General features: G+C 47.4%; 1 protein-coding gene across 1 annotated transcript; it reads right to left on the bottom strand.

Moving 5' to 3' along the window:
* Positions 1 to 666: 666 nt before the first annotated feature.
* SESN2 (sestrin 2) lies at positions 667 to 18627 on the bottom strand. The gene is made up of 10 exons (XM_037057162.1): positions 18139 to 18627; positions 11417 to 11482; positions 9200 to 9397; positions 8638 to 8820; positions 8315 to 8527; positions 7434 to 7584; positions 6778 to 6896; positions 6306 to 6496; positions 3029 to 3173; positions 667 to 2405 (listed from the first exon to the last, which is right to left on the bottom strand). The coding sequence occupies exons 1-10, from the start codon at positions 18232 to 18234 to the stop codon at positions 2319 to 2321; spliced, it is 1449 nt and encodes a 482-aa protein (XP_036913057.1). The 5' UTR covers positions 18235 to 18627; the 3' UTR covers positions 667 to 2318.
* Between the last annotated feature and the right edge of the window lie 8250 nt (positions 18628 to 26877).

Here is a 26877-nt window from a genome sequence, read left to right as displayed (position 1 = left end):
GGGTTTTCTAAGCTTACTGAAGTTCCTGGTGCCCAGAGCGCCTCAGAAGCTAGACCACTGGCCCTGGCACCACTTGGGGTGGGGCGGGGGGTGGTCACATCTAACTCATTAGTCCGGTTCTGTCTCCTTGGAGCTGGAGAAGGATGAGAAGCAGATAACTATAATGTGGTAGGGGAGGGTACAGAAGGGGGTCCCCAGAGACTCTCAGAGCCTCCCTCTGCCACAGGGGAGCCTGGTAGTGGAAAAAACAGCAACGTGAAATGCCCAGGGCCAAGCAGACCCTAGTTGGAATCCTGGCTCCACCACGGACTAGCTCTGTGGTCTCAACAATGTCACTTTACCTCTGAATCTCAATTCTCTCCAGGAGTGGCTGCAAATTAGAAAAACGGCCTCCAAGTACCCAGTCAAGAACCAGGCTCAGTGAGAAAAAGAACGTGGCCATTATTTTTCCATAGTGCCTGACCTGCCACTAATGGGGGAAAGGGCTCGATACCACAGGTACAGAAGTAGAGTTTCAATGCCAACCACTCCCAGTCTGCAGTCGCCAGGCACAAGTGCCCAGTAGGGTTGGGGCTAGCAGGTTAGGCCCATGACGCAATCACAGCTTCCTGCTAACAGGTGAAGCGTGACCCTTAGGAAATGGAAAAACAACTCATTAACAAGGAGTACAAAACAAAACCTTGGTGAATGTTTATTTCTCATCATACAGAACTGGTAGCAAAGCCAAAGACTTCTGTTCTTGAACACTGAATATCCCTCCCCAGCCACCTACAGGACATTTACAGAGTCATCATGTCCCCTCTAGAATCCAAACCCCAGGGTTGGGGCATCTTCCCTCTAGCCCAACTTCACTGCAGGGCAGGCTTTGAGGCCTGCGGGGGCGGGGGGGGGGGGGCCGTGCCAGTCACTTCCCCATGCCTGCATGGGGAAGAGATGCGGCCCACTGACCAGGCTCCTCCCCCACCCCAGCCCAGGGAGGAAGAGCAGGAGCCAGCAGCATCTTGGCCTCTGCCTTTTTCAGTCACCTCCAAACTGGTCAGAGAGGAGTCACATCCTGCCAGAAGAAGGGCCAGGGAAGTCGTAATTCACAGCTTATTTGCTACAAAAAGTGCCTGGGATCAGTCCTTGGCTGCTTCTGCCTCCAAACAATCCACCTAAAATTGAGGAGGGACAGAAACTGGATGGTCCTTAAAAGGCAGCCAGAAGACTGACTGCAAGAGTGGGGGGCTCCTGGGGGTCCTCAAAATCCTTCAAGATTTGTGGTTCACTGCTGGCAAGTTGGCCTGAGAAACCCAGACATGGAATTTAGGCCCACCTCTTGGTCGGCAATGCAGCTTTGGAGATAGAGGTCAAGGAGGTTTGGCAATGTCGCCACGGTCACCTGGCCACTGGCAGGGTCCAAAGAACCGAGGGGATCTCCTGCCTCTCCCTCTGGGCCATGTGCCACCTAGAAAGGATCAAGTTTTTGGCAAATGTCTGCAGCAGAGCCACAGGAGACAGGAGAGCAGGGTGCTGGGCAGGTACAGCTCTGGAGAGAGCAGGCTGCCCCGCGCTCCTCCTTGTCACCTCGGACTAGCTCTGAAGAGGTTTGAATTTCACCCATAAAGGACCAAAATACAGAGAATTTAGACTCTAATACTTCCTATTCTTCAGAAGGCAGTGACCGACAGCTACTCCAATTCTCTAGTGATAACCTACTTTTTGGAAATACCTGGTCTCTCTCGTGGGGCGCCAGGTGTGGGAGAGAAGGGCAGGAGGGCAAAGGAAGGGAAGCAGGGCTGGGGCAATCAGGAAACAGGGGCCTGCAGGCTGCCCGATACAGGTTTTGGAGGCGCTGGATGCACAGACCAGCTGTGACCCTGACTTTCACATTGATGGGTGAGTGGCAGGTGAGAGGTAAATGAAAAAGGAATAAGGGAGGAGGAAAATGAAAGCTGCTTGGAGTGTCAGTTCCTGGACGTATTTGCCTCTCTCCCTGGGGGCCAGCCAGGGACCTTCCCAGTCCAGGAAGGTCACAGTACTTGCGGAGCCTGGGGCCCACCCTGGAGGCACACAGTCCAAACTCAGCCCATTTATTTCCTGTGCCCTCTGCCTCTGGGTGTAGGGGCAGAGCTGAGATCCCAGAGATCCTGTCCATTCCAGTGAGAAAACGAAGGGCATGGCTTCAAGGCTACACGGCACACAAAAGCCCACCCCCAGAGTGTGGTGGGTGGGCGTGGGACGGAAGGGGATCGGGTCTGTCTCCAGACATAGAAGTTCTTGCAGGGACAATGATGTCCCCAGGGTCAGCTGCTCCAGGCCCAGGTCTTGCGCAGGAGTCAGGTCATGTATCGAGTGATGGCTCGGAGGGCGTAGAGCAGGGCAGCCTGCATGCGGGCCTCCAGGAGCAGCAAGTTCACGTGGACCTGGGGCACAGATGAGGGCTCGTCAGTGACGGATGTCAGTTCTCACCACCCCGATCCCTCCCACACTGCTACTGTCCCCGACCACCCACCTCATCCTTCTCTCTCCTAAGGCTCTGAACCGTTGGGGTCAATGACTGCTGAGGAATTTCAACATTCGCCTCTATTGGGACTGACCTCTTTATCCCCCAAAGCTAAAAATAAGAGCTACCACTGAGCATCTCTCTGGGATTGGACATTTACATTCATTTTCTCATTTCATTCTCTCAGCAGTCTTGAAATGCAGGTTGTATTTATTCCTGTTGTAAAGATAAAAAAAGCTCAAGGAGGTAGAGTAACTTGCCCAGGGTCACACTGCTACTGAGTTACAGTGTTGTGATTTCACCCCAGGTCCTCCTGGCTGCCATTGATGGCCCTGTGAAGCACATTTCCATCCTACAGGTGAGTAAATGGGGTCTGAAACCACAAGTGGAGTGGGGCTAAAGCCCAGGCCAATATGCCAAGGTATCCCACCAGCAGTACCGACTCGGTCTGGGGTACCTCACTGGGTCCTGACCCCCGGGCCCCCTCCATTGGCTAGGCTTACCTAGTTCCACCCTGTCCCTCCCCCTTGGCCATACCCGCACCTTCTCCGAGTGGCGGAAGTGCCTCCAGAAGAGGCTGTACATTCTTCGGGTGGTCTTCTCTGGGTAGCAGGCCACCGTCTTGATATAGATCTTGAGGTTCCGCTCCAGGAGCTGGTTCACCTCCCCGTAGTCATAGTCATCGTACCTAGAGGAAAAGACCCCAACAGCATCACTCACCCCTGGCTCCAGAACTAGCTCCTCTCCCTAGCCCCACCCCATGACAGCAGGAACAGAGAGTGCGGAGGAAAGGCAGAAGGGCACCCTTCCCTTCTCTCTCTCAAGCACATTACCCTCCGCCTTTCTCTCTCCTAAGGTCAGGGCTCTTCTTTTGCTTCTGTAACTTGCTTCCTGAGCCTATGGGGCCCAGAGGACTCGCTTCTACTACCTCTGTAACTTTCTCTTATAACTCGGAAAGGAAGGAAGGAAGGAAGGAAGGAAGGAAAGAATGGATGATGGAAGGGAGGGAGAAAAGGCAGACGAGAGGAAGCAATTAGAAGTTTGGTTCCTCTCGGAAAAATAGCTCATGCCAAAGATCACAGGCCAATGACTACATAGAGAATAAGCATGCTTTATTTGGTACTAACTTTGTACCATGTGAACATATACTCATGGAACCCTCAACAACTACTGTATACAAAACTATTATACTATTATACAATACACTGTATTCCTCAGCCTCGTTTTATAGATGAAACTATAAAGTTCAGAGAAGTAATGTCACTTGCCCTAGGCCACACAGCCGGGACCAGGATTCGAACCTAGCTCTGCCTGGCTCCAAGGTCATATTCGCTACTCTACTGTGAATGCTATGGAAAATGGGGTAGGAAGTCAGTACAAGTATTTATCCTGGAGAAGGAAGAGGGAAAGGGCAAAAAGGAGCTGGTACCATTTTACAGAGGAGTAAAGTTTGGAGAAGGCAATTAACTTGTTTGAAGTCAAAAGGTCAGTCGGTGACCAGTCTAGAAGCTGCTTTGCCATTTCCCTGTCCTGGGAGCCAGTGAATCATCTCGAATCAGTGAGGGTGGGAAAGACTGGTTGAAAACTGGAGGACAGATTCCAAAGACAAAGGCATAGGATCAAGGATCACCTGGGAGAATGGAGGAGCTTGGATCTGAGAGCTGGGCAGGAATTAGCCTGTACCCATCCACCTTTGATCTCCTGGTAAGAAACCCACCAAAGGCCAGCAGGATGTTGGCCAATTAAGTAAGCTCAACCCACCAAGCAAAATCTGATTAAGATAGTAATACACAGAAATACACATTGATGCCTTTTTAAACACTGGGGAAATTTTCAAAAATAAATTTTTAAAGTTGTTCTTTTTTTCCCTCCCACATCTGAGTGTATGTAAGACTACACTGTGATATTTCATTTTAATTGATTTTAGAGAGAGAGGAAGGGGAAGAGAGAAACATCGATTTGTTGTCCCACTTATTTATGCATTCACTGGTTGATTCTTGTATGTGCCCTGACCAGGGATCGAACCAGCAATTTTGGGGTATTGGGATGATGCTCTAACCAACTGATTTTTGTTTTTAAATTTTTAAATTTATTTTAATTGTTCAAGTACAGTTTTCTGTCTTTTACTCCCATCCTGGCACCCCACCCCCCAATTTTTGTTTTTTGATGTTTGGAATTGAAAGGTTAAATGAGAAAAGCAAGGAAAAAAATCATGTGTTCACTAAAATATACTCCTGGTTTGAGTGAAATTCATAGGCAAAAAAACGTTGTTTTCATAAACTTACATACTTTTTGGTTATTTGTGTACGGAAAAAAACCAGGAAGGAAATATTGACAATAATAAGAGCAGGTGGTATCATTGACAGCTTTTATTTTCTTCTGTTTTCTAAATTTACTAAAAATCCAGGCTGTTTCTCTTTACAAACATCAAATATATATGTATGTATGTGTATATATATATTTTTAATGAAATAACCATAATAATTTCAACCATATAAAAAGCAACTACACAGGAAAAGAGTGATGGAGAAAAATGTCACATGACGCAGATGTGGTTATAGAATAGAATTTTGGGAAATTGTTCTTTTTCCTTAATTCTCTGAATTTCCCACAAAGTTATCAGAGTGTGACTTTTTTTAAAAAAGATTTTCTTTCTTTATTTTTAGAGAGATGGGAAGGGAGGAAGAAAGAGAGGAAGAGAAGCACCAATGTGTGGTTGCCTCTCACACCCTCCCAACTGGGGATCTGGCCTGCAACCTGGCATGTGCCCTGACTGGGAAGTGAACTGGTGACCCCTGGGTTCACAGGATGGCACTGAATCCACTGAGCCACACCAGCCAGGGCAGAGTGTGATTTTTTTAAAAGATAAAACATAATAACAATTGTTCTGTGTATATCCTTAACAAGTAATCTCACATCTAGGGTTTATTGTGAGGACTTAGGTGTAAGACTAGTTAGGCAGTGTGCATGGTGTTTGTATAGCGAAAAACTGCAAACTACATAAATATCCAAAAATAGAAAAATGGTCGAGTAATTATAGTATATTCAAAACAGAACACCATGCAGTAGATTCAGTGGTAAGAAAACATAAAAGATCTATCTATACTGACAATAAAAGCAGTAAATCCTTAAGTAAAAAAACCAACTCACTTGCAGAATATCTCAACTATGATCCCATTTTTTTAAAAAAAGCTACTAAAAAAACCAGAAGTATTTAGGTAATAAGATGAAAAGATAATTCATCACTCATCACACACTCAACAGAGACAACATGAACGAGTAACAGTTTGGGGTACAGACTTCCATACGTTTTCCATGCATGCACATACTTTTATTAAAAAAAAGAAAAAGAAAATGATGATTCTGGATGGTGACCAGCTTTCTTTTTTCTCAATACACTTTGAACATTTTCCCATGACACTATATATAGACCATTGTAATTTTAAATAGCTGCATAGTATTTCATCGAATGGATACATCATTATCTAAAGTACCCTCCTGATGGGCACTTAGGTTGTCCATATTTATTACAAGAGCACTGCTACTTGGAATGGAACTACAAGCATAACTCTCTCTCTGATATATAGTTATCTCTAGGGGGTGGGGTTAAAGAGTTTCATTTACAAGGGTTGGACAATAGTGAGCACATCTATTATTTTTTATAAAATTACTTTTTATTTTTTATTTTCTTTTATAAAGAAGTAAGTGTGTTCTGATAAACAGTCTAGGTGGGAAGAAAGGAAAAGAGAAAAAAGAAAAACTGTGGGTGCAGACAGGGCCTGCAGTGCACGCACAGCCTGGATGAGGGCCGCGTACTTGCCTGATGCCGAAGACACAGTGGATGTAGTTCCAGATGGCCCTACGGAGCATGGAGGTGTCCACTCCGCTGTGCATGGCCATGGTGTTGTAGGTGAGGCTGTAGGCCGCCTGGAACTTCTCATCCAGCAGCTGTCCACCTTCAGGGTAGAGCCGCTGGATCAGTGAATATCCATGGTCCTCCCAGGTATAATCCTGAGAAACATGGCGAGGGGTGAGTAGATGGAATCTTGGGGCCCAAGAGAGACCCCATCCTCTGGAGCACACCTCCCCACCCCACAAATCTAACCTACTGCTTGGTCTGGGCCCGAGAAGCCGAGAGGGATGCAGATGGGTCCCTTCACAATCCAGAGTCTCCCACCTCCCTCATGGAATCTTGAGGAAGAGAAGGTGCCCAATTCAACCACTCAAACCATTCCCCCTACCCGATTGTCTATAAATCCAGAGCAATGCCAAGATTACTCAGGAGAGCCCACCTGGGCACGGAAGGTAGGGGGTGCCTGAGCCCCTCGCCGGGTGAAGTCCTCGTATCCGAAAGTGGGGTCTTCTACAAAGCACAGCATGTCTGGGTGTGGAGAAGGCTCCAGAATGTCAGCTGAGGACATCAGAAAGAGGTCACAATGAGGCCAAGGCATTGGGCACAGAGGTCTCCACTCCTGACTGATCATTAATATGGGGCCAGGCAACGCTGAGGAGAAGGCCAGAGAAAGCCCCTTGCTACAGTGAGCAGAACCAAGACTCCAGCTGGAGCCAGGCCTGGGAGGAGGTGAATCAGGCCATGTAATAGCCATGTAATCAGGCCTGGGGATGAGACCAGGTAATAGTAGTAGCAGTTGTGACAGTAGCAGTTATTTACGGAGCCACTTACCCTGGGCCAGGCTCTGTGCTAAAAGCTTTGCTTTTCTTGTTCCCTTTGCCCTACACATCAATTTTTCATGTAGGAGGAGACTGAGGCCCTGAGGCCGGAAGTGATTTATCAGTGGTCACACTGCAGAAAGGCTAACAGGCCAGATTCAAACCCTGGTCTGACCCCAACATACAAGAGAGGCAGTGCATGGAGGTGCCTACTCCTCGGCAGAGGCGGCAAAAGACGGGGGCAGCCCCTGGAACCTGGACGTCTATGATCCTGTACCTGAGGGGGTCACCAGCAGGCTTTCCGACTTCTCCAGCTCAAAGCGGCTCTCCATCTCCTCCTGGGACGCTCCCTCATCCCGCAACAGGCTCTCCTGAAGCTGCCTCATGCGTTCCATCAAAGCCTCCACGTCTCGGGCGGCCTCAAAGCCCTGGAGGAGGGACTCAGCAATGACCGTCTGCTCCTCCTCCCTCAGCCGCCCCGGAAACCCCACACGTCTTTCCCACACGCCAGCCCTTCCTGAATGGGCAGCTCCCATAGTCTGTGCTCCCCAAAATGAAGTTTAAGAAGCTACAGAACAGACATGTCTTCTCTGAGCATTGACTATCTTCACCAGTAAGAGATTTTTTAAAATATCTGTACTATCACATTAAAACAAAGAAGGCAATCTTACAGAATAAGAGGCAAACTTTGTATTTTAGAAGTGCTAAAAACCAGGAGACTTTAAGTCTATGGCGCTACATGTTGAGAAGCCAGTCACATGGTTATTTTTTAAATATTTTTTTAAAGATTTTATTTATTTATTTTTAGAGAGAGGGAAAGTGAAGGAGAAAGAGAGAAATATCAATGTGTGGTTGCCTCTCACATGCACCCCACTGGGGATCTGGCCTGCAACCCAGGCAGGTGCCCTGACTGGGAATCAAACTGGCAACTCTTTGGTTCGCAGCCTGCACTCAATCCACTGGCTACACCAGCCAGAGGCTCATGTTATTTTATTTAATCCTCAAAACCCACTATGAAGTAGCAGTCTTTACCCTCATTTTATAGATGAGGAAATGGAACTTCAAAGTCAAGTCACTTTTCTAAGGCTTCTCACTGTGAGACAGGATGACAGGCCACGCCAGCTTCCTCTCCCACCATGCCCCCAGTCAGTGACTTACCCCAGAACTGTTCAGTGAGTCCCTGCTGGGGGGGCTGCTTTGCTCGCTGGGGGGTGAAGGTGCCTGGGGGGCAGGGCTGCCCTCCGGGTCCCCCTCAGGCAGGATGCCACAGCCAAACACAAAGGAGGCTAATGAGTGACAGTGGGTGAGCAGGACCAGGGCCTGGATGAGCTCCGCCAGGGACCAGCTATGCTCGCCCGTCTTCAGCAAGGCCTGGAGAGGAAAGAAGGCCAGACTTGCTCAGTGTTTGCCCCTGGGCTGCCTGCCACGCCCCAGGCAGGCCCATGTGCTGCCTCAGGGTCCTGCTTCTCGGCCCATCGCACCTGGATATGCTCCTTGGTGATAAGCCATGGCCGATGCGCCAGCAACTTGTTGATCTCGTTAAGCTTGCGCAGCTTCTCAGGGGCACGGTGGAGGCCGAGCAGCCATTCGGGGTCACCACCAGTCTGCAGAAACTCGGCCATGTGGGAGCCCACCAGGTAGGAACACTGGTGGCGGGCGGCAGCCTGTGGAGGTGAGTGCACAGAGCTTAGGTCAAGCTCTTCTTTCTGCGCCCTGCTCAGGGTGAGTACGGAAGGTGACATCACAGGCCTCACTGTTGCCTGAGAGGCAGGACATTAGGGCTCTATCCCCACTGTGCCGCTGGTTTGTTGTCCTACCTGGGGCAGGTCATCTACTCCTGTATGTCTCAGTTTCCCTGAGCTGTAGAGCAGGCACTAAAGATGCCTCTCTTTAAAATCCAAAGTTCTATGGTCAGATAAAGGCAGGGCTCTCCTCTGCTTCTCCTCATAAATGGAATCTGTTCAGGAAGTCCCCAGCAAAAGGTCTACAGACTAACCCCCCAGTGCGGTCACCTCCCGAACAGTCGGGCTCAGACAGGCTTACCATGATGGCGATGTAGTGGCGCCAGGAGCTGGCCAGGGGCCCGTCTGTGTGCAGCAGCAGGTAGTGCAGGCGCCAGAATCTGATAAGGTAGTCAGGGTGCAGGCCCATCACCACGGCCAGGTTGTCCACCCGCCCAGAGGACATCAGTGCCTCCAGTCCCAGGTTCTGCTCGGGGCTCTCGGCTCCCTCCTGAAGGACCTGCCAAGCAAAGGTGAGAAGATGGGTCCCCTCCCGTCTTTCCCACCAAGACCAACGTATTCCTTGCAGTGGGATTTTAATAGCAAAAAACTGAAAACAAGTACCATGTCCCAAAAGAGAATATGAGAGTAAAAGATATTTCGCTAAGTGATTAAATACTTATTAAACACCTACTAGAATAACAGCCAATACTTACATAATGCTTACGACGTGCCAAGCACTGTTTGAGCACTTTATATGCATTTATTCTTTTAATTCTTACAACTAAGAAATAAGAACTGTTTTCTCCATTTTTAGACAGAAAAACTCATGCACAGAGATTAAAATACAGTTTCTCCTGCCTTCATGGAGTGTCTGTTCTAACACTGCCAATCCGTCCGCACAGCTGCGGGAAGGGGTGCAAAATAGTCAGGACTTCCTGAGTGACTTCTCCAGGCCAGGGCTGAGTTTGCAGCTCCCCCTGCATTAGTTCCCTGACTTTTCCCACTTATCTTGTGAGGTGACACTACTCTCCTCCACTGACAGACGAGGACACCAAGGCCCAGAGAGTCCTCATTCCCTTTTCAAGGTTCCAGATCTAATAAATGACAGAACCAGCATTCAAATCTGGATGGACCCCAAAGCTTGTTTCTTTTCTTTTTCATTTTTAAAATATGTTGATTTGAGAGCGAGAAGAAAGGAAAGAGAGAAACATCGATAGGTGGCCTCCATACACACCCCAACCAGGGATGGAACCCACAGCCTTTTGGTGTACAGGTTTGCGTTCCAACTAACTAAGCCACCTGGCCCAGGCAGCAATCCTCTTTTTTAATAAAGAAAAGAAATAGGATTTGGCCCTGGCCAGTGTGGCTCAGTTGGTAGGAGCATCGTCCCATACACCAAAAGGACGCAGGTTCGATTCCTGGTCAGGGCACATACCTAGGTTGCAGGTTTGACCCCCAGTCAGGTTCCTACAGGAGGCAACCAATGGATGTTTCTGTATCTCCCTTCCTCTCTCTCTGAAATCAATAAACATATCCTTAGGTGGGGCTTAAAAAACATTAAGTAAACAAATAAAAGGGGAGTGGTTATTTCTAAATGAAAAAGTAAAATGCAAGAACAATGCCTGAGCTTAAAATTCTGGGCTACAGACATGAATAATCAGCAGAGAGGTTGTTTACTTTCCACTTACAAAGGGTGGAGGGAACTGCGGCTTAACCATTTGTTAACAGCTCATTAACTACTTGGGCTGCAAGTTTGGGAGGGAAAAGAGAACCAGGAAACAAAGTATCTGTCTTTGTTCATTAAAGGCCAAAGGAAAGGAAGGAAATTATTTTAAAAATCTTTCTGTGCTGGTACAGGCATCCCCACCCCAACACAGACCCCGCCCTGGAATGTCAGCTCCGTGAGGGCAAGGATTTGTGTCTCCTTCCCTGTTGTAATCCCAGCACCTAAAACAGTGCCTGACTCAGAGGAATGGTTCAATGGATAGCTGTTACATGAATGAATGAATGCTCCGACTCAGGAAATGAAAGAGGTCTCTGTTGTATTAAGTGGAGGGGGAAAAAAGTAACCTGCCCCCAAAACATGCTGTAAACTATGAGCTTGGTTCTGTATGAAAAAAAGTCTGGGAAACAATGGTTACCTCTGGGTGGGAGGGTAGGAATGACAAGAGTGACTGCACTTTTCTAAAACACTGAAAAAAAATTGTAATAATGAACATACACTCTAGAAATAAAAACAATTTTGTAATGTATGCGCAGTCAAGGATGAGAAGACAAACACAGATGGCTCTGACCTCTGAGGAAAAGCGGGCCTTGCCCTGGGACTTGAGCATTTGTTGGTTACCTAGCTGGGTCACTATCACTTTATTAGCTCTCTGAGCCTGTTTCTTCGCAGCAAAATGGGGTTGATTCGCCTGCTTCACAGAGCTGTTTTATAGATCGAATGAGTCAGGAACCTGAAGGGTGCCCTCACCCACTCAATATGTCCCTGCTTCCCAGCGACCGACAATCCCTAACCCCTTCCAGGCTTACTTACCTCCTCCACCGGGATGAAGGCGCTGGGCCCCCGAGGGCCTCCCCGGGCCGGCCTCTCCCTCTGCTCCTAGAAGGAAACACACCGGGCTTAGTTGGAGGTAAAAGGGAGGACTGGAAGGGCAGTTCTCTCTAGTTTTCTCCTCCTACCAGAGGGGCCACACAGAGATTTAAAACCCCCTTTTGGGAGCAATCTGCCTGGAGGAGGCAAGCCGGAGGTAAGACACCTGTTCGGTGGGTGGAGACGGGGTAAACAAAGTGGGTTCACCCCACAGGCTTAGTCCAGTACCGGGGAAGGGTCTGGGGAAGGGAAATACACAGCCACCATGTTGCACATATCCAAACGACCACTTTTTGGCAGCCCTGGAGAATCCATATAAGAACCTCCCTCATTAACATCCTGAAGCCAAGTTGCCAAGCACCCTCAAATTGTTGTCTCTTCACCCCTCCCACCATCACCGCCTCATAGAACACTACTGTCTCTTTTCTGGACAACCAACCACAGCCTCACCAGAGTGGTCTCCCTGCCCTATCCTACCCATCCTCTACTAACTTAACAAAACATGAATAAATGAGCCCCGCTCCACTTTTAGGACTAGGAGCAGGTTTATTGAGTACATGACCCTGATGGTTTCTAAGGAGGGCAAACTCTCTGCAGCCAGAGTAAACTTTCTTAAACGCAAATCTGATCAACTGGCTTAAAACCCTGCCTCTACTGCCACAGCTTTTGAGACAAGCAAGAATTACCCAGGCCCACCACCCTCCCACTAGCCACTCCTTCTGCAGGGACTAACTCACAGACTTCCGGGGTCTGGGAAAAGTCTTTCAGACCCTCATCTGTGACCCCCACAAGTCTCAGTGCTTTGCTTCTGAAAACACAGTCTTCTAACTGTCTGAATTAGGTGTCCCTACTCCCTGATCACACTTTGTACAGAGTAGGGCTGGGCATTCATAGCAGCCTCTGAATGAAGAACACAGAGAAAGCACAGAGGCGTCCAGGGAGCCAAGGCCGGGCGTGCACTGCTGACAGTAGCAGCCATGCTGACATGCACGTATTGGAGCCTGTTTGGCACCAATCACATACTCCCTAGATCTGCTCCTCCATCTAGAGAGTGAGGCTCACAGAGGATGCTTTACTCAGTTGTTTCGATAACCGGAAAGGGGGTTCTCAGCACTGGCATTAGAGTTTACCAAATGCAGAGTTATACCCTCACCAGACAGAAATAATGTTCCCCTAACTCTCCCCTTTCATTAAAATCCAGGACCTAAAGATTATAACTGAACCCTCCTTCTCAGATGGCCAAAAGTCCCCTGAGGGAGGCAGAGGTCTGGGGCTCTGAAAGAGGGAGGACAAAGGAAAGAACAATGGGACCTGGAAGTCCTGGGTGTGAATAACAATTCTGCCACTAATCTGCTGTGTGACTCTGAGAAAGTAACCTAAACTCTCTGGGCCTTAACCCTGGACAATGGAAGGCAGTTGGGCTGATTGCTCAGGCCTCTTTCAGCCCACACTTCTAGGAGCCACTAGGCCAGGCTCGCCCAAGTCCAGCACAGAAACCACCATAAGCCCCAGGCACTCACGTTTTAGCTTCCCTCCTCCCTCACCAAAGAGAAAAAGCCTAAGAGCTACGTGTGGGAGATAAGAATTGCTGACTCCACAAAAAGGCCTCCCCCTCAGGGGATCTGAGGACAGAGAGAAAACCACAGCCAGGTGGGGTGGGGAAGGGCAGGGTGGAAGGGGGGTTTGGGCGTTGGGGGAACCAGGAGGGCCTACCGGGGTGCTAGCAAAGTATAGGAAACAGCCTTGGGTGTCCCTCTCACTCTAAAATCTGTCTCACGAGCTGTCAAGGAAGGAACCTATGGGTCTTTTTAACTGACAGATCTGGATCCACCAACATTGTCAGCCCTGACGACGATAACAGCGCAGTAGAAGACAGGGGCTCTTGACAACCACTGCCTGTGCTCAGAGGACACCTCCACCACCATCTGCTACCTATTCGAGCCTCAGTTTCCTCACCAAATAATGGGGCTAACAGGGCCTACTTTCACTGGGCAGTCATAAAGATTTAATTAGACAAGGCCCCTACCTCAGTACATCTAACAGAGTAAGCACTTAATACAAGTCAGCTATGATTAACCTCAGTGTTAGCTCAGACCATGGATTCTCAACCCAAGCAGTCCTTCAGAATCCCTTTGAAAGCTTTCTTAAGAATATCAATGCCAAGGTCCCATCTCCAGCAATTCTAATTTAATTGGGTGGGCATAGCACAATTTATAGCCAGGGTGCATAAGGCATTGGGCTAAGTGCTTTCCAGCTGGAACCCAAATTAATCCGTTCATTCAACGGATGTTTTTGATGACTACATTTCAGGCAACAGTACAGGAGTAAAAAGACAAAGTCTCAGTCTTCACAGAATTTACAGTCTAATAGAGAAAGACAGATAAACAAATGATGAACAGGATTTCAAAACACAGATTATATAAAGAAAGTAAAACAGAGCAATGAGAGAGTTTATGATGGAATGGGGGGGTGTGCAATTCTGTAGTCTGAGTACACAGGGAAAGCCACTGAGGAGGTAACTTTTGAGTTGGTATCTAAATATCTAAATGAGTTTATTAGGCAGCAGGGCCTATAAAGATGTGGTGGACCAGCATTCCAGCCAGACAATAGAAACTTCAAAGCTTTGAAGGCAAGACCAGGAGGTTCTAATCCAGAACTCCAATGCCCTGAATGCTTCCCTAATCTTGACACCCAGAACTTCATGGGAAGCAGACAGGGAAGGGTCCCAACTGCCAAGAGATGCCGCCTCCAAAGCAGCCCTCCACTCTTCCTTGGGAGTCAATAATAATAACTGTAAGTCAATAATAATAATTGTAGGTAACAACTGTGATTACCACTGGCTAAGCATTTATTTCACATGCATTTTAAGGCAGGAACTACTACCAGAGTTCTATACTACAGATGAGGAGTAAAGCTCAGAGAGATCAAGTCACTTCTGGTCAATGAGCCAGGAAGGAGAGAGCAGAGTTTGATACAAACCAATTATTCTATTCCCTAAACTTCTCAAGGTCTCAGTAGCTCCAACGCTTTGCATCTGGGGTTCATCAGGATTGAGAAGCTCCTTCTGCCTGCCCACATCCCGGAAAACCCACGGCCCCCAGTCACGGAACCTGTCATACTGAGTTGTTTCTTACCTTGAAAGTGCACCCTGCTGTTAACCCCCAGTGTCTAGCACAGTGCAGTCCAGTAGAACTTTCTGCAATGATGCAATAGTCTTTATCCAAAAAAGATGGTAGCCCCTAGCTACAGTGGCTGAGCAGCTGAAATGTCACTAGCGCAACTAAAAAACTGAATTTTAATTAAAAAAAATTATCAAAATTTTAATACTCACCTGTGGCTAAGGGCTACTGTAGTTTTTAAGCACACCTGATAAAGGCAAGGTCCCCACCCCACTTTACAGATGAAAGAGATGGAAAACTGAGGGGGCAGGAGACCTACCCAAGGTAGGTACCACAGCTCACATGGGCAGAGGGAGGACCAGTGGCAACAGTCCCAACTGAGGGGTCCCTCAGGACAACAGGAACACCATTCAGAGAGCCCTCTGGGTGTCCAGTCAACAGGGAGGGCTTCAGGCAAGTTGTAAAAAGAGGATAATCACCTCAAAGTTCAGTGCCTGGCTCCTTAACATTTAAGCACTTGCTAAATGTTAACTTTTCTATTAGCTCAGGCACTTGTATACAGTTTCTATCTAATCTTCATCAGTTTGGGGGTAGGGGTGGGGGGGGTCTCTATTTTGCACTAAAGAAAAGATTAAAGTTCCAAAGGTTAAGTACCAGATGACAAGTGGCCAATCTGAGATTTAAACTCAGCTTAGTCTAGCTTCCAAGGGTTCTGTCCCCCACACATACCAGGCTCTTGGAATGGCTCCAGCTTTATTCCTGGTATACTACTCACAGCCTGCAAACCCCAGGACTCAGACAGACACCTGCACAGTCAGTCTGCCACCTGGGAAAAGGCAGAGACTAACCCACACCCATCCCGTGGGCAGCTGTGGTCTGCTGTACTCAGATACCTGCCTGCGCTTACACCTGAGAGGGAGACAGAGCAAGCAGCCTCTGACCAGCCTTGGGGGAGGGGTGTGTGAGTGGTGCCACAAACTCGCCAAGGGCTGGGCGCAAGACTAAGTGCTTTACACATCTGATCTAGCCAATGTCTTGCAAACACGTGGAGGGAAAGAGGTTGCATTACCCCTTCTTCAGAGACAGCTCACTGAGGCTCTTTCTGAGTCCTGCTCTAGACCCGCACAGTTCAGACCTGACATCAAAGCCTGCAGAGGTCACAAGGGTCAGCTGAGCCCACAGGAGCAAACAGTTACAAGCACTTATTAGGTGCTAAGAACAGTGCTGGGATGTGACCTATAGAATGTTTCTAGTCCAGCAAGGGAGACAGACAAGAAATGCCTGATTATACAATTGTAACATTATAATTAGGATAAAAGCTTGTACAAAGGAGAAAGGAGAAAGGAGACCAGAGGAGGGTATGCAGAAGGGACCTGTCTGGTGTGGGAGGAAAGGCTTCCTGAGGAAATCATGTTTGAGGAAGTGATTCTACACCCTAGTAGGACTCTGAAAACATACTACCAATATTAAAGTGTCTGAGGGCCTTGACCCCTGCAAGGGCGTGTGATGAAGCGATGGGAGTTGAAAGGACTGTACATGTTGGTCTTGCCTTGGTCCTTGGGTTACCAGGCTTGTATGTTTGGCAGCCTGCCATCTTCCAAGGAATTCACTTAAAGCAGACATCTTCCCAAGGTCCTCTTTTCTTGAGAGAGAATGTACAGAAAGGGTTCAGCCATCACCTACTTTCCCCCCTGCAGATAGGTGCCTTCCATCTAAAGGCCACTCCCTCAGAGCTTGCCCAGACCACTTCCCAGGCAGTGTCCCAGAGAGGGATGGACCAACTCCCACCTCAGGCAGGAGGGACAGGCTCAGGCACACCCTGTTAAGACACTCTGGGGCCAAGAGAAATGTGTGATGGTCACATTCTAGCAAGAGCTAGCATGTTTGACATAGTTACTATGTTCCAGGCACTGTGCTTTGGCCTTTGCTTATACTCTCCGTCAATCTCCCAACAATCCCTCAGAGGTACTACTACCAAATCTCCATGGGAGGAAGGTGCAGATCAGAGAAGTGATCACATCACTTGGCTGAGGTCACACAGCAAGTGAGTGGGAGGACTAGTACATAAACCTGGAGCTCTGCCCAGGTGCTCTTAATAAAAAATATTACAGCAGGTCCTTAAATGACATTGTTTCATTCAACATTGTTTATATCAATTAGTCTATGGTAAGATTGTTTTCCTTATGCATCATTTTGCTTAAAGTCACAGAACCTATAACAGACTCGGGGTAAAGAGACTTGGTCAAAATAACACAGCTGAGAATTGGCAGAAGCAGGTTTTGTTTCTCCGCGTAGGGCTCTTAAACCATGGTGGGGAAGGTTAAAAAAAAAAAAAGCTATTAGAAAAGCCAGGACATATATCATCCACTGCTGAAGGGAACACCTCCCCAGAAACCATACTGTTCCAAGAAGCCCAGCGATTTTCCCAGGGTCGCCTTTTATGACTACCCACTGCCCGGATCCCAACCCCAGTAATAGTACAACTCGCGCCACTCTCCAGATATGGAAACTGAAGAAACAAGCAAAACTGCCTGCAGTGCCAAGCTCGTTTGGAATCCAGGCCAAAAATTGAGCTATCTGGGGGGTTAGCAAAGGAAGATTCTCCAAAGTCCCTCCAGGACCTCGATTATGTCAACCTGTGAAATGGGATTTAGCAGTATAGTTCGTATTTTGCTAGTTTAGTCCTGAGGACTCAGAGAAAAGGCAAAACCCGAGGCTGACTTCCAGTAGGTGCTTTATAAATTAGAGGTTCATTGTCGATGGTGGTGGAGATGGAGTGGGGGTAGGCGAATTGCCAGATTAGGCCCAGCCTCGTTCTCAGTCTCACTACAAAAGGAGTCCCCGCTAAACAAACTTGTGAATCCTCAGACCACTTAGTAGGGCACAGCCTAATCCGCGCTTGGTTCTGGAGCCGTTGCCAGGGTTTTCGCCCTCTCCCCAGAGCTTTGGCCGCCGCCGCGTAGCCGGCAGCCAGCTAAGGCCCGGACGCACCCGAACCCCCTTTCCAAATCGGGGTGCAGGTGGGGGCGGAGGACGAGGTCAACCTTTGTTGGCCAGTCCCAGGTTCCTCATTCCCCGCGCTGGGGGGACTGGAGAGGGGATGTACCCTACCTAGAAAGAGTCTTTTGCGCGCCAGCCCCAGCCCAGAGGCAGGGAATCTGCGGAAGGGGGCGGAGAGGAGGAGTGGTTGGGCCGCTGCGGCCGGGATTTGCCTGGACTTGACGACTCTCTCCACTAGAGCCCAAACCTAAGGAAACCTCGAGAAGACTCTCTTCTCATTGGCCAGGAGTCCGAGGAAGCCCAGGAGGGATCCACAGCCCTGGGGGGAGGGGAGGGGAGGGGGCGGGAGGGCCGAGGCTGCCAGTTGATGCAACCCCGCTCCTAGTTTACGCGGTCCACTGTCCCTCCCTGAGCCGAGGCCGGGGCGGGGGGGGGGCGGGGGGAGGGGGAGTGGCGGTGCGCCGACTGGACTCAGGCTAGCTAGCCCGAAGCTCGGACACAGCTCGGGGCTCAACGTAAAAGTGGCGTGGCTCGGCCGCTGCTTACCTCTCCGGCCCCAGGGCCGCCGCCGCCGCCGCCGCCCCGGGAGAACGGCAGGTAGCCCTTAAGCTCCGCGCGGCATTCAGAGTCCGCAACGATCATGGTGTGCGCCAGGACCCAACCGCGGCTCGCCAACGACCAGTGCACCGGAGGGTGTTGCAGACGGACGCACGCAGGAAGCCGGGACTGGGGGCCACTGGGGAGGTTCTAGAACCCCGGGCTCTCTCTCAAGGTTCCAGAACGCTCCGAAAGCCCAGAATCCGGGAACGGCCGCTGCCTCGCTGGACTCTCCTCTCTTCCAGCTTCTGGAGCGGAGAATGGCCTCAGAAGCCTGGGTTCGGCCGCGGCAAACGGGTTTTTACGGCCCAGAGTGCCTCTGAAGTCCGCAGTGGTGACGGCTGCTCGCGGACCTAGCGCTCCTCAGCATCCCCGCCGCGGAACTGCCTGCGCTCACCCAGGTCTGACACCGGCTGCACGGCTCAGCTCACTGCGTTCCCTGGGGGAGGGCGGGGACACAAAAGCCTCACGCCGCAGCCAATCAGATGTCTGTTTCCTGGGGAGGCGGGGCGACACCCTCTCAAGAGCGGACGGCTTAGCCAATCCACACGGAGAAGTGCCCGGGAACTCTGGGAGCTGTAGTCATCCCTGGACGAATGCTGCAAACTTTTGCAAAAGGATTTTGGCAGACTGTTGGCAATACCGGACGAGAGTGACAGCCCCGAGAGTCATTACAGATGCGTGATGAAACGGGACTTCACTGGGCTGGGCCGGAGAACCGGGTGTGAAATCCCTCCTAATTACGTTCTATAACTTTTCAGTTCCTGGAGGGATTGGTTAGGGTTAGAGGAGGTGGTGCTAATTACAGAGGCCGACCCCAGCACAGCCCTGATCCCCTGGTCTCTGGGGGGCCTCCACCTTAAAATGTTTCAAACACAGAGAATCCAACTATTTGTAGAGTCTCTGGAAAAGCCTTCATTCATTGAATTACCCTCGGCAACTCCCAGTCTAACCTCAATCCCTACTGCGGCAGGCAGTTGTCCCCTTCTGCTCTCTTGGGCCTCAGGTCTTTTGTTCCGTCCCTGCTACCCCTTTCTAGAAACTTTGTAACCAGACAGTCTCCAGGCTCTTTCCTCACTTCTCCCGCCACTCCTTGTCTGACTCCTCTTTCTCCTCCCACCCCCTGGAACGTGGGTGTTACCCTAGTTTCTGTTTTTATCCCTCATCTCTTCAGACATACCCTCCCTCCCTGATCTCATCGATTTCGTGGCCTTCAGCTCTCCATTTGCGAGGAAGTTGCTTCCACCAGGTCCTCAGCACCTGTAAGCTGAATTCATCTTCTTCTGTCCCCTTCCCACAGATCCTCTTCTTTCACACTTTTTCTTCAGAGCTTCACTTTTCTGGTTTAAATTTTAAAGTCATAGTTGACTTTGGATAGAGAATCATGGCTGGTTTGTGGGTGGACTCAATGACCTTCAAGGTCCCCTCTGAGACTTTCTGAGTCTAGGCTTACAATTGGAAGGATGAACCTATGACTTGATCTCCTGCCTCCAGAAGGAAATTAATCTCACCCTCTGCTGAGCTCTCAAGGTACTTGAGCTGGGTCTCCTTTATAACACTATCTACTTGGGATTGTCATTTTTTGTGTATATGTCCTATCTCACGCTTTTGATTAATGAGCTCTTGGAAGGCAGGGTCCACACGTTCACATCTTTGTTTTCTGCCATATGCCACCTAGCACAATGTTGTGGTCTTCAAGCCTTTCTTCCAGTAGTTCCCTCTGCCCATTGAAATTCTACCCAGCATTCAATGCCTTCAGTTGTGTTTGTGGCCTGAAGGCTTCAAAATGCCACTTCCTACAGAAAACGTTGCTTCTTCAGCTCAGCTGAAAGTCCTCTCACCCACTCCTCAACATATTGTTTCTGCCTCTTTATACCACTGGTCTTCAAGTTGGTGTGGACTTATTGTGTCTACATCCCCTGCTTCTCTCTAACAAACAATGGAATATGTTATTGACTGCTTTTTTTTCTTTATTGTATTTTTTCAATTACCATTTAGTCCCCTTATACCCCTTTCTACCCAGCAATCATCACACTGCTGTCCATGTTCTTGAGTTCTCCTTGCTTTTTGTTCAATCCCTCCATGCCCTAACCCCCCTCCCCCGACTAGCTGTCAAAGGGAAGAAACTTGAGCTTACTTAGAAGGGTGGCCCTGGCTCAGTTGGTTAGAGCATCATCCCAATACACCAAGGTTACAGGTTCAGTCCCAGGTCAGACCACATACAAGAATCAAGCTTTGAATGCATAAATAAATGGAACAATAAGTTGATGTTTCTCTCCCTTTCCCCCTTCCCCTCTCTCTAAAGTCAGTTTTTAATAAAAGGTAAAACTTTGCATCAGGGTCATATAATATCTTCTTTTGATTGCACCAGGCTGTGCCAGAACTCCTTTAAAGCAGGGACTGTGTCTGGTTGTCTCTGTATTCCCCACTGTCATGTAGTGATTCCTCAGTAAATATAGTATTTCTGAGTGAATGAATGCAAATACTCTCCTCTGTACAATAATCCTTTAGATTCTAAAGGGTTAGATTCTAAAGTTTAGAATCTTCAAGGAAGTGACTAAATCATTTCCAAGGCTTCACTTACAAAGTTAGTGATTTTGTGAAAGGTAAAAGCAATACTGACATTCTAAGCTGAATAAGCTTTTGTGAGCCAGTCTCCAAGAAAGGAGAGGTCAAAAGAGGCGTAGATGCTGCATTTGCTGATCTCTACCAATAGTTCAGGATACATCTGCTATTCATGGAACTCTCACCCCAGCCTCGTGAGGTAGGCATCATGTCCCTACTTGACATATGAGGAAACTGAGGCTCAAGAGGTGTCTTGGCCATGGTCAGACAGCTTAGTAATATGTTGAGTAAAGATTCAAACTCAGGAAGAAAGGACTCTAAAGCAGTAACTCCACTGCACCACCGACGAAAAAAGTGCTGAATATGTAAGAAGCAGGCTGACACAAGGAACTAATGTGTAAAGAAGAATTCCAATATATTCACTGGGAGTGAGAAACATAACTGTCAATTGCCTATAATTGGTGGGCCAGAACATGCCTTTTTATAGGAGAGTCTCCATGAAAAGCCAAGTTGTCATCTGAAGGTGGTTAGGATAGCTAGAATCTGAGCAAAAGGAACCAATAAAAAGGAAAATCACTAAACTGGCTCCATGCAAGGCAAACCTGCTGGTCAGTGCTCCGGATTCTTCCTTTTCTCTTTCATTCAGTAAATATTTATTGACCATCTAGTATGCACCAGGACTCTGGAAATCCAGCCAGTAAAGTTTCCAGCCCAGTGGGGCGTGATGCAGTGACACTGGCTGAGTTTACTCCTCCCCTATGCCTAGTATTTTTAGCTCAGTAAAGATCTCCACCTTCTGTTGCCATACTCTCTTACATCAACCATGCTGAGGCTACTGATTGGTCAAAGCTTTTACTATCCCTCAATCACATTCCTGTTCTGAAGATACATCTAGATTGGGTTTGAAATGTTTTGATTTCCTCAGTTTCAGACCCTCTCTCAGATTTTAACCCTAATGGAGGTCTCATCTGTTTTGTGTTTATTTTTTCTGAATTAATTTTCAAATTGCAAATTATGGGATCACTTTGCTTATAATGACTTTGTCTGACTGTACCTGGGGCTGTGATTTATCACCCAGATGTAATTTTCTGAGCTCTTATTTTTCTCACCACACTCTCCCCCTACCATCTCAGGATACAATACTCGTCTTGGGGGAGCTTTCAGGAAAGAAGCCCAACTCCAAGAGGTTTAATAAAGCCAAGCAGACTCACCCTCTGTGGCTCATTCACACACCCTTCCATTCAATCACTCACTAAGCAGGCATTGTGCTAGGTGCGGAGGAAAGTCCTCCAGAGCTGACAGGTGCTGAGCTGTGGAGCTACACAATTAAAATTGAAATTGTCTCCTGGAATGGGGCATCAGGGAGCAGAACAACGGCAGAGTCTCAGAAAGAGAGCCAGCTATCTTTTAAGAGCACTGCCCAGGAGTCTTAGTTTTTAGCTAAGAGATTTTTTTTTCAGCCCTTAGACTGTTTTCTCATCTGTGAAACAAAGGATTTGGAAATTAGCTCTAACCCTCTAGAGCCACTGTGGAGAGGATGATGTTGGGCAATGCACATGATTCGGTTTCATCAATCGTATACGAGGACAGAAATCAGGTTTCAAAAAGCACACCCGTCTTAATGAAAATAAATCAAATACAAACACTGACCAGTTGAGTGCTTTTGGACAATTCACTAAGAATCCATGTTTGGCTTTGTTGCTGAGTGTGCCCTCAGCGCCCCCTACAGGCAGGACCATGCTACAGTTCAGAACGAACTGGGAACAAGCATGGATTTAGGGCCACCTCAAACCGTTTTGAGTTTCTAGGATTTTCAGGTCCCATGTCGTTGACTGAAGGTCTTGGAAAGAGGCCAGGCAACAGCTAAATAAGATCGTGTGGCTGCTGTTGCTGAAGATTCTCCTGCTGCCGACATGAACCAGACTCCCCCAAAACTCTCAGCCTGAATGCACTTCCCATTGTTTTGGCTTACTACCGCCTTTTGAGGGCAGGAAGCCTGAGGTCCAGAGAGTTGGTCACGGAAGGGAGACTAGAACCCTGGGGTCCAGACCCTCAGTCCAGGGCCACTTGTATCAAAAGAGGCTGCCAGAGGAGTTACACATTTCTAGGAGGAACAACTGCCTTTGTTCTGGTGTTTTCCTCTATTTCCCCCTCGCTACTTCTGGAGGCCCTACACCCCGATGTCAACACCCTGAGGCTGTCCCTGGAGCAAAGCACCTAACCCTTGCTACCATCCTGACCTACCTGTTCCTACCTTTAAGATTTCCCTATCCCTTCCCTCAAAAAAGTTGTATTTGGGATAGGATATCAAAGTGTAAGGTTCCAGTTCTAAGCTTTTCTAGTTGTGTGAACCTGGTCAAGTCACACCAGCATTCTGAACACCTTGTTTCCTGCTGTGTAAAATGGGACAATAAAGTTACCTCCACTGGGGCTGTTGTGAGGATGAGAGAACAAGCCTTGATGCAGAGTAAGTGCTCAATAAACTGTAATAATAATTTACAGCGTTACTGTTGTTGAAGTACCTAACAGTGCAGGAAGAGGGGGAGGTGTACAAGAAAGGTGGTTGTAGCCATTAATATTTAAAAGCTTGAAGCCCGGGGCCTAGCATTCAGCAGAAACTGAATACGTAAACGGGGGCTGTACTCTTGATTTTTTGACCCAAAGTCTCCCGGTACCTTCGCAGTGCTAATGTCTTTTTTGAGGCAAAACTACACCACTTATTTATTTATTTATTTTGCTCAGCAACAGGCTCCTCTTACGTAAACCGCCGCGGCCAGTGAGCAGGAAGATGGGCGGGGTTATCTGGAAGCCAATAGCAGCCTGTAGCCGAGAGAAGGCCGAACAACTTCGGGTTTCCAGGCGGGTTAGAAAAGCTAACCCCTAAGGCGGCTTTCGGGGCGGGGAGTGTCTCCAAATCAGGCTCTGATTGGTGCGAACCTTGGCGGCCCACTCCTTCTTCCTCCAGGCTCCGCCTTCGTGGGGGGGGCGACTACCCCGTCTGCTTTTCATTTCTTTTTTCTTCCCTTTCCTGTTCTTCATTTTAATGAACCTTTGCATATAGTTTAGTTTTTCCTTTCCAAGTTTTAAGTGACATGTATTATTTCAGAAAACTTGGGATACACTGTATATAAAAGTATAAATGTATAAAAGAAATGACCCCAAATTATATTTTTCCCCTTTGGGTTTGTTAATGTGTCTCACTTTTAGACTTAACCTGGTATTACACTTGTTCGTCGTTCTATTGTTGTGAAAGCATAAAACGAAGCCACCAAAATGCCCATCAAAGGGGACTGGTTAAAGTCATAGACAGATTGGTCCTCACAATGAATATCACGAAGCAGAGAAGGAGGGAGCTATACATGTTGCACATGAAATGAAGAAGTGTGCAGGATTTAATGTTNTTCAGCAGAAACTGAATACGTAAACGGGGGCTGTACTCTTGATTTTTTGACCCAAAGTCTCCCGGTACCTTCGCAGTGCTAATGTCTTTTTTGAGGCAAAACTACACCACTTATTTATTTATTTATTTTGCTCAGCAACAGGCTCCTCTTACGTAAACCGCCGCGGCCAGTGAGCAGGAAGATGGGCGGGGTTATCTGGAAGCCAATAGCAGCCTGTAGCCGAGAGAAGGCCGAACAACTTCGGGTTTCCAGGCGGGTTAGAAAAGCTAACCCCTAAGGCGGCTTTCGGGGCGGGGAGTGTCTCCAAATCAGGCTCTGATTGGTGCGAACCTTGGCGGCCCACTCCTTCTTCCTCCAGGCTCCGCCTTCGTGGGGGGGGGGACTACCCCGTCTGCTTTTCATTTCTTTTTTCTTCCCTTTCCTGTTCTTCATTTTAATGAACCTTTGCATATAGTTTAGTTTTTCCTTTCCAAGTTTTAAGTGACATGTATTATTTCAGAAAACTTGGGATACACTGTATATAAAAGTATAAATGTATAAAAGAAATGACCCCAAATTATATTTTTCCCCTTTGGGTTTGTTAATGTGTCTCACTTTTAGACTTAACCTGGTATTACACTTGTTCGTCGTGCTATTGTTGTGAAAGCATAAAACGAAGCCACCAAAATGCCCATCAAAGGGGACTGGTTAAAGTCATAGACAGATTGGTCCTCACAATGAACATCACGAAGCAGAGAAGGAGGGAGCTATACATGTTGCACATGAAATGAAGAAGTGTGCAGGATTTAATGTTGGGTTAAAACAAAAAACAAGTTGCAACATGATACATATGGAATGATCTAAAAATATACAAATATATGATTATACAGAGGCAACAAAAGTCTGGAATTACAGGCAGTTTGCAGCAAATTGTTAGCATCCGGGTATCTCTGGGATGAAGGGGGATAAAGAAATTATAAGACTCTTTATAAGTTTCTTTAGCATTTGTGTTTTTTAAATGCTAAACTGTATTAGGCTGTACCTTTTTAATATTTATTTATTTATTTATTTATTAGAGAGAAGGGGAGGGAAGGAGAAAGAGAGGGACAGAAACATCATTGTGGTGGTTGCCTCTCACATGGTCCCCACTGGGGACCTGGCCCGCAACCCAGGCATGTGCCCTGACTGGGAATCGAACCCTATCCCTATCCCTTTGGTTCACAGCCTGATCTCAATCCACTGAGCTACACCAGCCAGGGCTAGTCTATACCTTTTTTAAAAAAGATCCTTTTAAAGAGAAAGGGGGAAGACAAAACCTCAAAATCCTAATCCCATGACCAAGAGAGAAACAATGATAACATGTTGGTTTTTATTTTTTTACATGTATATTTATTATGTATTATATATTACTATTATATATTTATTCTTTCTTGAGTTTATGATTATATTTATGGCATATAAATAATATATAGTTGTGTAGCCTTTTTCAACTTACTACATTTCATGGTAGTTTTTATAATATTAAATATTCCTTAAATATAATATTTAGTGGTCACAAAATGTTCATTTGGTATAATTTGCTTATTAATCTCTATTGCTGGAAATTTAGTTTTCTTCCAAATTTTTCATTCTGATGTATCAAGATGAGATAAAACTCTTGCAGAAAAAATACTGCATTATATCTTTATTTTCTTAAGTTAAATTTCTAGACACAAATTTATGAATTGAAGACTATCAGTAAATATATTTAAAAATCCTGATGCTAACTGTAAAACTTTTTTTTTTAGGCAATAAAGAGCTTTATTGGGGTTTGCACACCCGAGAAAGGTTCCCCAGTCCACAGAGTGGGGTCGGGGAAGTCGCCTCTAACTGTAAAACTTTTTAAAAGTTGGTTTTTGTCAACATTATCAAAGCCAGTCTTAGCTTCGGCTGCCATAATAGAATACCATAGACAGGGTAGCCTAAACAACAGAAATTTATTTTGTCACGGTTATGGAAGCTGGGAAGTCAGAGATCAGGATGCCGGTATGGTCCGGTTCTGGTGAGAGCTCTCTTCCTGGCTTGAAGGCGGCTTGCCTTCTGCCTGTGCCCTCACATAGCAGAGAGCTAGCAAACAAGTTCTCTGGAGTCTCTTCTTACAAGGATACTAAGCCCATAATGTCGGCCCCACTTTCATGTCCTCATATCAACCTAATGAGCTCTCAAATACCTTATCTCCGAATACCTTGACATTGGGAGTTAAGAATTGAACACACAAATTTCGGGGGACACAATTCAATTCACAGCAATGCGTAAGGTGGGCCCGGTGCTATGCTTGGGTGGGATACAGGCTGAATACCACCCCAAATCTGGCTGCCAGGATCAAACAGGTGAGAAAGGGAGAAGCAAATATAAGTAGCTCAGATTAGCAGAGATACCTGGAAATAGCCTGATCAAGTCACTAGTGGCCGTAAAACTCTTCTTAGCTTCCATTGTCCAGGTTGTTTCGTCACCCAATGGCTCATAATTGGTCTGCTGATATATACTGTTCAGGCCTCAAGTTTAACAAAAAAATTTGAATTGCTAACATTTTAAAATTAGGAGATTTCACATAAAATCTCCAATTTATGAATTTTCTTAGAAAAAAGGAAGATATATTAACACTAGCTGTGCATTCCTGGGGCCATTGGTAGGACTAAGTAGCCGGGCTTCTCTTTTCCAGTTCTTTTTTTAAACAATTTTATTAATTTTTAAAAGATTTTAT

This window comes from Sturnira hondurensis, unplaced genomic scaffold, assembly GCF_014824575.4.
Source record: "Sturnira hondurensis isolate 20B ecotype Veracruz unplaced genomic scaffold, ASM1482457v3 Scaffold0009516, whole genome shotgun sequence".
Taxonomy (NCBI): Eukaryota; Metazoa; Chordata; class Mammalia; order Chiroptera; family Phyllostomidae; genus Sturnira; species Sturnira hondurensis.
The sequence above is the reverse complement of the archived record's forward strand: the minus strand, read 5'-3'. Positions and strand labels throughout refer to the sequence as shown.

What these genes read in the sequence shown, in the direction of transcription:
- SESN2 (XM_037057162.1), bottom strand. Translation starts at nt 18,234, where the DNA reads ATGATCGTTGCGGACTCTGAATGCCGCGCGGAGCTTAAGGGCTACCTG. An exon ending in GCCACTACATCGCCATCATG is followed by an intron (nt 8,821 to 9,199) that starts GTAAGCCTGTCT and finishes TCACCTCCACAG; the next exon opens with GCTGCCGCCCGCCACCAGTG. An exon ending in CCCCTACCTTCCGTGCCCAG is followed by an intron (nt 6,497 to 6,777) that starts GTGGGCTCTCCT and finishes CATGTTTCTCAG; the next exon opens with GATTATACCTGGGAGGACCA.